The sequence below is a fragment of the Pagrus pagrus genome (genome assembly GCF_965226575.1).
Source record: "Pagrus pagrus genome assembly, chromosome: 2".
Taxonomy (NCBI): Eukaryota; Metazoa; Chordata; class Actinopteri; order Spariformes; family Sparidae; genus Pagrus; species Pagrus pagrus.
The window spans coordinates 15,609,510-15,621,795 of record NC_140186.1 but is presented as its reverse complement, the minus strand read 5'-3'; the positions used below and the strand labels follow the sequence as shown (position 1 = coordinate 15,621,795).

The following is a 12,286-nucleotide window of genomic DNA, read 5'->3' as shown; positions in this document are numbered from 1 at the left end:
CATCCCTCCCTCTCTCTTTCCCTCCCCCCTCTCTCTCTCTGTCAGTCTCCCTCTCCCTCTCTCCCTCTCTCTGCCCCCCCTCTCTCCAGCTCTCCCTCTCTCTGTCCCCCTCTCTCTCTCTTTACCTCTAACTCGCGCGCACACTGTATAAACAGCGGTCTGGTGGCACCACACAACCTGTTGCTCACATGCTTCAGCATCTCCACATCGCACCAGTTGCGCTGACAGTGTCACAGATTATCCCCAGAGGAGGGAAGTGAAGCAGCAGCGGCAGCGGCAGCAGCAGCGGGGGGATGAGAGCTGTGTGTGTTTGGTTACCTGTGGTGCTGTGGATGGGCAGCCCGGGACACACACTCAACGACTCCTCACTTCTGGGAGACGGGATGTTTTCCTACGCGGAGCATTTACTGAACGCGTCGGGGCAGCTGGATAACCGGACCTCCAGGTTTTTCCTCCTGGACTTTGACGACGGGATGCTGGAGGACTGGCGCTCTCTGGCCAGTAAGAAGCGGCGCGGCGGGGAGTCTGAGGACGGGGGCGTGAAGGCGCTGCTGGTGGCCGCGTACTCCCTGATCATCGTGATCTCTCTGTTCGGAAACACGCTGGTGTGCCATGTGGTGGTGAAGAACAAGCGCACCCAGTCCGCCACCAGCTTGTTCATCATGAACCTGGCTGTGGCTGATATCTTCATCACTGTGCTCAACACGCCCTTCACCCTGGTAAGACCCCCTCTCACCTTCACTTCACAGGTGTACAACACCTGTATGAGTGTGTGTGTGTGTGTGTGTGTTCATTCACTCTTAGGCCAATTGATTAGAAACAAAGTAGACAAACTGTTCTCACTTGTGGATTTTGGAGGGCTGGTGACATTGAGTGACATGTTTAAATAAAACATGTTCCCTTCAAGAGGCATTTAGAGAAGAAATTCAAACTCAGAATTTTAATATTTACAATATTAATGAGTAAATAATACCAACTCAGAAATATGTCATATATATTATAGTTCTTTTATTCATATTTTTTTCCATAACTGAATAAACAAGCTGTTCTCAGAGGAAAATAAGGTCCCCAGAACACTGTTTGAAGCTAGAAAGGTGGCAGGGTCCGCCACATATAAACAAAGTAAAACAGTATGAAACTGTGTTGTCCTTTAAGGTCAGTTTGTTTGTGGAAATGAAGAGAGTTTGTTTATTTAGTTTGTCTGGGCATAAAAAAAACAATCTATGAAGTCTATGAAGATCTTTCTCTTTGATTTAAAATGTCTTCCTCAAAACTACATTATGCACCTTTAAAATCATCATCATGAAATAATAATAAATAAAAAATAGTAATAAAAGAGTGTGTTTTCTTCCAGTTTTCCAACTTTGTTCAGTGCACCTGCAGAGATTGTGTCCATGCCGCCACTGCTTGAAGACTGAAGTGTTGTGCAGGTTGCAGTATAATATAATGTAGTATGAAGACTGTTGACCCCAGAAGATGGCGCCATTTCTGTTTTCTCCCTCTCTCTCTCTCTCTCTCTCTCTCTCTCCCAGTGTGTGTGTGTGTGTGTGTGTGTGTGTGTGTATGTATGTGTGTGTGTGTGTGTGAGAGAGAGAGAGAGAGAGAGAGAGAGAGAGAGGAAGAGAGATTGATATCAGTGAATTAACAGCCTAATCTTTATTAACAATCTGTATCTATCCATTCGTGCCCTGGCTGACTTTCTTTGAAAGCATATTTGCATTTCCAATTATTGATTAATTTGATTTTAAAATTTAATTAACCACACGCCTGAACTTGACAGTGTCAGTTAATGTCATATCTTTATGGATGGATGAACAGGTGTACTGCGTGTGTGCTCCCTCAGGTCCGCTTTGTGAACAGCACCTGGGTGTTCGGGAGGACGATGTGTCACATCAGTCGCTTCGTTCAGTACTGCTCCCTGCACGTCTCCACTCTCACCCTCACCGCCATCGCACTGGACCGTCGACAGGTTTGTGTGAGATGAAGCACCGATGCTCTTCTGTCCTCTTCATGGTTTGATACCACTCGACTGTGTGATGTGCTGAACAATGCGCTGTGAAGTCGTGCTCAGTTGACAGAGATTGTAGAGAAGTCTTTTCTATTGGAGAGGAAGAATAAAGTAGCAGAAAATCGAGGTCCTCAAGTAAAGTACCTGAAAATTGTACTCAGGGTTAGAACTGGTTGTTGTTTGTGACACAAAGAGTTTTATTTTTACTGCAAATGAATAACTAATAAATATAGGTGAGTTGGATGAGGTCAATACGGTGCCAAATGACAAAGAAACATCCCAAGTTAATGTGTTTTTGAAAGTAGATTAAAGAATTAAACTTTAATTTGCAGTCTGACAGTATTTCTCATCTTAACACAGTCTGTTTAATTTGTATGTGAGACTCCTCTAGAAAATATTGCAATCCACCGAGCTACAAGGCCTCCAGTTATTAAAATGATATTTTTTATGCTGCCCTGCTGAGAGCGAGATTAACAGAAAACATTTGCTTCTGCATTCACGACACAAAACAATCTCTCACAAATCTCATGCTTAATTACTGTTTATTATTTACATAGAAACCGACTTTGTTCCAGACGTTTAAAACACAAGATGAATAAACAGATTTCAAGCTGTGTCTATTATTTTGTGTTCCTCTTTGTTTCCTTTTAAAGTTAGACCCTGGGCACTGTTGGAGCTGTATTCTGAGGACCACCTCTTCAGAATCAGAATCAGAGATCCCAGAGGGGAAATTGCTTCACTGAGACCATTGTTACATTTTAATATTAAAAAAGTACATCTATGTTCGATCTTCTCGACTCTACTATTCTTCTGAATAGTAACAAAAGATGTAGTGGACAGACATCGAGTAACAAGCTTCTTCAAAATGTCAGGCTACGGGGGGAAGCACATCTCGTCTTCTGAAGGCACTCAGACATTCAATAATGCTTTTTGTGATTTGAGACTCAGTCTTTATCTTGCAGTGGTCATGGGAAGATAAAGAAATAAGTGGTGTTAGCTGAACTGTGTGAGATGCAGTTTCTTATCTGGTTTGCTTGAAAAATCACAGAACAAGAGAAAGCTGCAGACATTGTGGCGTTATTACCAGCAGCACAGGCATGTAAAGGAAAAAAACAACACATAATGCAGACGAGCGGAAGTGTCGGCGTTGACAAAGTCGACAATAACTTTTTTTTTTCCTGGTGACCTCTTCGACCTCACGACAGAATAAGAGCAATAAAAACTATTACATTTCTGTATAGTGGACATTTTAAAGTGCAAACACTGAAAAAGAAGAAGGAGGAGGATAAGGAGGAGGTGACAAAGAAGAGGACAAGAAGAAGAAGAGGGAGGGGGAGAAGAAGGAGGAGGAGAAGCACTAGTCAAGAAGAAGGACGAGAAGAAGGAGAACAATACCAAGAAGAAGAAGAAGAAGAAGAAGAAGAAGAAGGATGAGGAGAAGTAGAAGAAAAAGGATAGGAAGAAGAAGAACAATGAGAAGGACGAGAAGAAAAAGAAGAAGAAGAACTAATTCATTAATCCACTGGGGGGAAATTCAACCTGCAAACTTAATTAAGACTAAAAAAAAGGTGTTTGGTGTCTGAGCAGCTGAGAGGCAGCTCAAAATTATTTTTTCAATTATGTTGCTTATGAAATGAAATGAGAACTGGAGCCTGCTGCACCTGATCAAAGTAAATCTGTATTCTGATGTGTTATGTTAGATCTCTTAAACAACATGGTCTGGTTTTACTAAGATGCTCTAAATCTTTATACTAAAAATGTGGTCTTGTGCATTAAAATATGGCCAGACAGTGTAAGTGACAACTCTCCTTACGGTTTGAAAACCCTCCGATAATGTCCAGCTAGATGACTGATCCAGACAAGTCAAAGACATTTACATTTTTGGAAGTTCTTTATGGTAGTGACCTTTTTGGTGCAAGTAAAAGAGAATATTTTTCTAACTTCAGATTAACTTCTGAAGCTTGGAATGAAATCTTGAGCCAAACAGACTTCCCTCCTCCCCTCCTCTCACCTGTGGTTACAGAAAGACTAAAGTAGTAAAGTAAAATACTTGAGATCACTGTGTGTGGTTTCAGCTGTAATCCTGTTGCGTCTGAAATTGCTCACTCGCTGATTGATTTTTTTCTCTACATGAAATACAAGAAATGTGAAGTCTCCCAGTGCAAAACATTCATTATCACCAGCAAACATTCTCTCCATGACAAGCCCTCATAGTGCACTCTGCAGTCAGTTGTAAACCTGGATTTCAGACTCTCATGACTCATAATTGTGCCTAACAGCTGCAGGTGTTGTGTTGTGCGTGACTGTTAGCTCAGGAGCTGAAGAAAAGCATTGCACTGTGATCATACACATACAAATAATAAATGAATGATTTAAGTGCATTCTGTGAGTAGAAATGGTTCCTGTGGCTCTGAACAGGATACAGCACACAGTAAAGCCAAGCTAGAGCTTGTTATTCATGTGCAGGTGTTTGGTGAACAGGCTACAGAGAGAAAATACTGATGCGCCTGTATTAGTATTATCAATATGCACGTGTGCACACATGAATTCATAAAACATCTCTACAGCTGATCCAGCTGTCATCAGAAACGGATGTTGCTTCACGTCACGCTTTAGAGGAAAGTAAAGTAGCAGTATTTTTTATTCAGTCATCACACATCACACAATACATACACACAGTATAGACTCAGCAGTCTATGAATTAGGTTGTGACTGATCAGGCTTCAACAGGAACAAAATGTGCATACATGCCTATTCAACAATTTAAGCTACCCTGCAGAAATATGAAAGAAAACAACAATTATGTCGTTCACTCGTGTCTTTTGAAAGCCAAACGGATGTCTCGTTTCTCTTAACACGTATCATCTCTTCTCACATAGTTTCTGTGCGTCTCTGCTTGCCTCCTCTATGGGAAGGCCTAAGACGCAAAGAAAAAATGCAAGTGAGATAAACATGGATGCAATTCAAGGGAACTGTGTGAGATGTGAGAGATGTGTCCAATGTCATCCATGTCCATCTAGAAGCTAGTTGTCCTGGAGCTTTATCAGCAGCTGACCTGGCTCGTCTTGATCCTTAACACTATAAGAGCTGGTCCATGGCCACTCGTGTCTTTCCTCCTTCAACCAGCACTGTCTTCTTTTTTTGTGTGCACCACTCAACACCTCCTCAGTGGATTACTTACATATCAAATCAATACTGATGTATTTCAACACTAGAGTGCAATAGGAGTAAAAACTCTGTTGTTTCCTGCTCAATAACTGTGTTTAATCTGTACATGTAATGTAGAATTTTAAGAGATTGTTTGTTATCTTATTGTGTGTATATTTAATGTACAGGAAACATTTTTGTACTTCTGAGTGCTGTATCATAGGCAACTGGACATCAGTTTCTTGAAGACGTTGCACCTCTCATCGAAGAGGCCTCTTCAGCTCTGACTCACTGGAGAGGAGTTGCAGGCTTTTAAACTCTGTGTGGGAGTGTCCTTACAGAGTCGTTAAGGTCAGCGTGTGCTCCGAGTTTCAGAGTCGTTAGGGCCACTTGTGGGTCGTTGACCCAAACGGCCTTCATGTGGATTGTTACGGCAAGGTGAACCCAGGTGTGAATGGTTGTTAAGCTGTGTGGGGAACTCAGTACTGCATGAGGAGTTGACCCTCCCGTGTTGCGCCATTTGTTTATGGAGAGGTTGTTTTGTCTCCCCGATGTACAGCGATGAACAGCATAAACTACATTACTCTGTTTATGCCTGGGTATTTTGTCCTTAGAATGGACACGCTTCTGCCTCAGTGTGTTTGAAGTGAACCGGAAAATGATGTTTATTGAAGATCCTCCTGAGTTTCTCAGCTTCCCACGACAAAAGGAATGACCATGTTGTTGTCTCCCATGCAGAGTTTAAAAGACTGCAGCTCCCCTCCAGTTAGTTAGAACTGAAGAAACCTCTTGGGTGAGAGCTGATACGTCTTCAAGGAACTGAAACAAGTCCAGTTGCCTACGATACAGCGATACAATGACTGAGAACCTTCAACGCCATCCTTGTACCGCTTGTTTTTGTATTTGCGTGTTTTTTATCTTGTCCGCCTGTCTGCAAAACCAAGTTTCCCCTCTGGGATAATAATGACTGAACTGAACAGAACTGAACATAAAGTGCTCAGTTCTGTTCAGTCAAGTATTATTCAATTTGATTTTTTTTCTTGCAAGGGAGTCCTTGACACTCACCGATACATGGTGCAACTGCTTTGTGCAGATAATTTTATACTCAAAAGCGTGACTCAGACAAATCTTTGCGCCAGTTCAAATTCAGTGTAATTGGTTGAACTGACGGTCAGGGAGGACGGAGGCAGGCAAGTGAATGGGCAGAGGGCTGAGAAGACAGCTTGCAGACCTGATGCACGGATAGACGCAGGAGTAATGGACCTTTTTCACAGCAGCCATTTTGACATGAAGCAATGGGGTAAACAGAGGTGTTAGCAATGATACTGATTAAAATTTTGTTCCATTCAGGTCAAACAGAGTCCAGATGCTGCTATTGTGCATGTTGGCTCACTAGAAAGTCCCCGCTACACTAAAGGGAATGAAACTTTTATTAGCTGTCATTAAATAAACCTGTGTTTACCTGTGTTAGACTTCCACAAAGCTCAGATTATAAGTCGAACCCTGGGACACACAATTCAAAAAGCTGACACCGGCGGACATTTACTGACAGATAAAGGTGAGGGACGAAGCTGTGACAGGAACACAAAAGCCTCCACTCACCACAGGGAATATTCAATTAGCAATGAGTTGAGACGGATACAGCTTGATGGCCTTGAAAGGATAACACAGCCGTGCAGGTGATGTGATGTTTTCCTCTGAGGCTTTCATTAAATCAGTCATATCCATTGAGTCTATGTGCCCCAAAGATGTCCCTCCTGCTGTCTGTGCTGTACAGATCCACAATGATGTCATTAAATTCAAGTTTGAACTTTAACAAATCTCTCACTGAGCGCTGAATTGGCTCCCCATTTATACCGTATCCCCCCACGAACCATGTTTCATAACATAAACAGTCAGTCACCATTCAGACAAATGAAACAGCACAATAGAGGCAAAATTCATACAAAGAGAGAGGTTTTCTGCCGGTTTCCGTTTCGGCTGCTAATGTACTAAAGCCCTAAAAGCTTCTATTTTGGGAAGCAACCAATTTACATGCACCTCATGATGGAGACATTTGACTGGTTTGTATCTGTAAAATGAACTGACGGTGAGGCAAGACGCATGTACATCGCATACTGCCTAATGGGTTAAGGGTGATTGTTAGTGGCTTTAAGACAGCACTTTGCCTTTGGATGTCTAAATATTCAGTGCAATCCATAATGCTTTCTAGTTCATGATGCACCATTAAAAGTGGAGCTGAAGTAGCAGCTGTACTTTTAACTCTGTGTCAGAACTTCCTTTGGTCAAATCGTTAATGGTAATTGTGATGCCCGCTGTGACCTCTGCTGCTGGGGGAAATTACTTTGAACCATTTTTTATACTTAAATGATTTGTGAGTCTACATGTTTTATCACCATTGACGCCTGCTGGGAGGCTCTCAGGTGTGTAGAACCACTGAAGAATTAATTGGATAAGCTTCACCCGTTAGTGAATGACACAAAAGAGCCGGAAAAAGCTGATTAGCCAGGAAGAACACTGGGAACAGGACGAAAGACACCATGAAAGCCCAGAAAGCAAATAAAAGGACACAGAAATGACAGGACCATGGCCGCGATTGAAAGCTCAGCTGCAGGAATGTCGACGCTGTTCCACTGAGGGACGGGTGGCTGCAGGTTTTCATTCAAATCAAACAGGTGCAGGACCAGGCTCAACTCATTTGAATTCAGTCTTCAAGAGTTTAATTAGTCCAATCAGGTTTGCTCTTGATTGGTTGATCAGACACCTGCAGTCACGATGCCCTTCATGGAACAGGTTGGAGTTTCTTCTCTCATTCAAAGGAGCAGCCATCAGTTTCTTCTGTCCTTTCGCTCAGTAGGTGCTCAAGTGAGTCATACAGTCGGTGCAGCAGTGACAAGTTTCCCATTTGACACTTGTCTTCATCATTAAGCAGCACTCGCTGTACAGCAATATATGTAGACCTTCCTGTGTTGGTAGTTCTTCATTCTACAACAGATACAGGTGCACAGACAAAATGAGCAAGAGGTTTAAAAAACTGCAGTTAAAAAAGGGTTTGTTGTTAACTAATGGTCGTAGCTATCAGTGAACAACATGACCTGATGTTAGTGCTCTGCTTCAAAGCTCGAGGCATGTTATTTCTTTGGCACTGGTGGAATTATAATTGGATATGAGTCATTTCCATATTTGCGATGGTCAAACAATATAAAAAAATGTAACCTTTACCCTGTGGACAGACCGTGTATATGTATTGATTCTGTGTGTGTGTGTGTGTGTGTTTTCAGGTGATTTTACATCCTTTGAGACCTCGCATGTCACCGGCACAAGGTGGTGTTTGGGTCGCTGTTATCTGGATAATGGCGAGCTGCTTCTCCCTCCCACATGCAATCTACCAGAAGCTCCTGACTTTGACATACAGGTAAACATGACGCACACTCGGGCATTTCAAGGACGGATCACTTGGAAGTGTCTGATAATATTTATTGAGGTTTGCAAAAGAGAAAGACCTGCAGTTGATGAAGATAAAGGTTCTCAAGAATGGAATGTCCTCTCTTCTTATCACAGAGGCTATGTCCTATCTCAGACTCTGCATCTTATCTTAAGAAACCCTAACTAGAACTGTAAACTCAGTGCTTCAGTCCGCTGTCAATACTTGTAAACTACGTTACTTTATGCCTGGCTGTTTTATCCTTAGGATGGACGAGCTTCTGCCTCAGCATGTTGGTAGGTTTGAAGTGAAGCGGGATATGATGTCTATTGAAGATCAATGTTGTTAGGTTTTTCTCTGTCTGCTCTGGATCTTTCAGAGGTTTTGACAAAGGTCCAGTTCTGGTAACCACAGGTTAAGTGTTCTCCTGATCTGCTTCTGTTCCTTCTCCTTCCCCTCTGACTTAGTGGGCACGGTCTCAGCCCGATGGTTTAGGGTTCTGATGACCCCCAGCAGGACAAAAGGTTTCTCTAATACTTTGGCTTGTCATGATAATTTAAAAATGATTCTTATTCAGATCATTGGACTGACCACTTTTATGACCACAGTGTGACTAAAAATACTTTTTGCTTTCATTCATCCACAGAACTGAGAGCATTAAACACTTAGAGATTAGTAAAATGCTTCAATGAAAAGGTCTTTGGGCAAATTTGCCCAGAAAGATGAGTAATAGAATAATAGGGCTCTGTTATTCTGGAGGTCATTTTCAATTATACAACCTGAAGAAATTAGTCACATGAACACTTTCTTGTTGAGATAATAGTAGAACCTTGAACACTTTCACTGCAAGGATGAGGTAAAATTTTGCTGGTTTCTCTTTACTTTCAGATAGCACAGAGACATGAATTGATGATTTGGCATTTCCAATAGCAGCATTTAAAGTCCCTGCAGATCATTGGGAAATGCTCACTAGTGGGTGAAACTGTTTTTTAATAATAGTTCAAAAACACCAACGCTCTATCCTTACATGTGTCTGATACCCCTTTTCCATTGGTCAAAAATCCCACTTAAACCCACTTAGATTGGACTTTTGTGTGAATGAACTTGAAGGGGGATAAAATGATTTATTTGTGTGGCTCTTCTAGACTTTCCAAATGTTATTGGACCGAATGGCTCAAATTATGATGGTGAAACAAGTCATTTTGTGGGGGTTGTGATGCTCCAAAAAATGTATTAACCGTTTCGCTTGTGACGCTTCTTTCACAATGGGTCTATTGTTGTTTTCTCTTCTGTGACAACTGTTTCTGGCGCATTCGTGACGTCAGTGACGCACAACATAACCGTCAGATAAATAGTACAACATTCCCACTTGCCTGCAGTAAGTGGGAATGGGGTCAATAGGCAATTCTTAGCAGATTGACCCGCGTTTAAAAAAACTGTGTAGACCCGCACCTTTTTGGTGGAAAAGTAGTATGAGCGACATCTGAGATCAGCTTGTCCTGCAGTTCAGCTGGCTGGTTCTGTGGCTCCTTTATTAAAAATGCTGTATAGAATATCAACATGCGTGAGGGCAGAGACGAAAGAGTTCACATCACCCAGCAATGTGACACACTGTCTCAGGACAGATCATTCAAGTGTCTTGATCTTCAAAAACACAGTGTGAAGTTTGGCTCCACCTGGTTTGTCCTGAGGCAGGAATCCCCCTGCTTTCATCCAGGGCTGCCATAGGGGGGCTTGGAGGAAAACTTTGCAAAAGTTGAAAATTTGGCAACAAATACTCCCACAGAGAGATGTGCATCTAACACCCCTCACTGGTGTAAAGTCGGAGATTAGTCAGACCCACACAAAGCTAGTTCATACCCCACCAGCTCCTTGTGTCAACTGTGTAGTAATGTGGTCGCCCTCATCAAGCTGAAATGTGTTTTTACTTTAGGCTATTTCTGATGCGACTTGTGCTGCATTCATGTTTCCTAATTTTGTTGGAAGTCCTAGTTGGGTCCAAGTTGTGTCTCCGCCCAAAAACAAGCACAGGCAACAGAAAAGTGAATTCCTGGACTCTAGGGAGCCATAACCATCAATTTCTCTATTTTCTGCTATTTTATAGGCCAAAAGAAATTCATCAATTAATCAATTTCTTCTCTGCTCTGTTCACTGTCCTCACCAGTAAGGAAAAGGAGCGCAGCCTGTGTGTCCCAGACTTCCCAGAGCCCTCAGATGTCTACTGGCAGTATATTGACCTCCTGACTTTCATATTACTTTACATGCTGCCACTCCTCATCATCACTGCCTCCTACACCACAGTGGCCTGCCGGCTGTGGCGTCACAACGCCATCGGTGACACCACAACAGCTCAGCACGCCGCCCAGAGAAGGAAGCGGCGGCGTACGTTGGCCATGTTGCTCCTGGTGGTCGGGGTTTTCGCCGTCTGCTGGTTCCCACTCAACTGCTACGTGGTGCTGCTGTCCAGCCAGGCCATCCACTCCTCCAACGCCCTTTACTTCTGCTTTCACTGGCTGGCTATGAGCTCCACCTGCTACAACCCTTTTATCTACTGCTGTCTAAACCCCACCTTCCGCCAGGAGCTGAGGCTCCTCTTTGATATGTGCCAGAGGAAACGGAGGGCAGTGGTCGGGTTGGAGCCAGAGCTCCGTCCCGTGGCCGCCAGCGCACCTCGTCACAGAGTTGCCTGGCCCGACAACCACGAGTCCTCGAGGCCGAGGCACCCTTTGTCTGACCCGGGCCATGGCTCATCGCAGCAGAGTCATTCCTCTTCCGGTCAGTCCCGCAGCCTAAAAGACACACATGTGCTCTTCACAGCCAGGCAGGTCCTCACAGGAAGAACTGACATCCTCTCAGTGGAGCCCATCGTCGCTGTGAGCTGACTCAGACCCCACAAGGCGATGGGATATTTTTGTACTTGAGATTCTTAATCCTACTTCAGGATTTCTTCATGTTCTGAACATAACAGGAGATCTGAACATCTCAGACGAATGTGGCTGGGCTCTACGCAGGGTTTTAACAGCAGCAGAGCGAGAGATGGGTTTTGTGATGGCTTTAAACTGAAGAAATGGTCATGGAATGATTTCTCTGTGGTTTTATTCAGCCTTTTCAGGACACTGCTTGTCACACTAATTTTTGGGTGCATTTTTGTCAAGAATTGAGGCCTCAGCCCTTTAAAAAATGACAAAACAATCTCATCCCAAGGTCCGTTTAGCGGCTGTTCTGCAGCTTTCGATCGTATCGCACGATCTCCCTCAGCAGATGCAGTTTGTCCAATTGTTCATGTTAAAATATTCATTTGTTGTCTGTGAACTTAACCTTCTTTTCCTCCATGTTGGCCCGACAGGTGGGATTAAAAGTGAATTCCTGATCGTGGAAACAGCAGTTGACAAAATAATCTTAACACAAAGTCCAATTAGTGGATGATCTGACGCTTTCATCAGTTTAAAAACATGTCTGCAACACTGAAAATATGACCATAAAACAGCGTGCTTATGCAATGGACAGATTGCAAATTGATGGAAACTGCACTCATTCATCATGTTACATAACATGCCAGTTCATATGATGTAAATCTTCTGTGTCCATCTGCGTCTTTTCTGTCAGCAGCCTTCACACACCTTCATGAACGGTGAGGCAACATCATCAAAGTTTCTCAGTTCTGACAGGATCTCATCATAAAGAGTTTGACTTGACAACTTTACCAT

General features: G+C 43.1%; 1 protein-coding gene across 1 annotated transcript; it reads left to right on the top strand.

The window, feature by feature from the left end:
* Positions 1–293: 293 nt before the first annotated feature.
* Positions 294–11,771, top strand: gpr83 (G protein-coupled receptor 83; the record flags this gene model as incomplete). Its single annotated transcript, XM_084365977.1, has 4 exons — positions 294–719; positions 1,844–1,969; positions 8,437–8,570; positions 10,744–11,771. 4 exons carry the CDS (start codon positions 294–296, stop codon positions 11,459–11,461), a joined length of 1,404 nt encoding a protein of 467 aa, XP_084222103.1. The 3' UTR covers positions 11,462–11,771.
* Between the last annotated feature and the right edge of the window lie 515 nt (positions 11,772–12,286).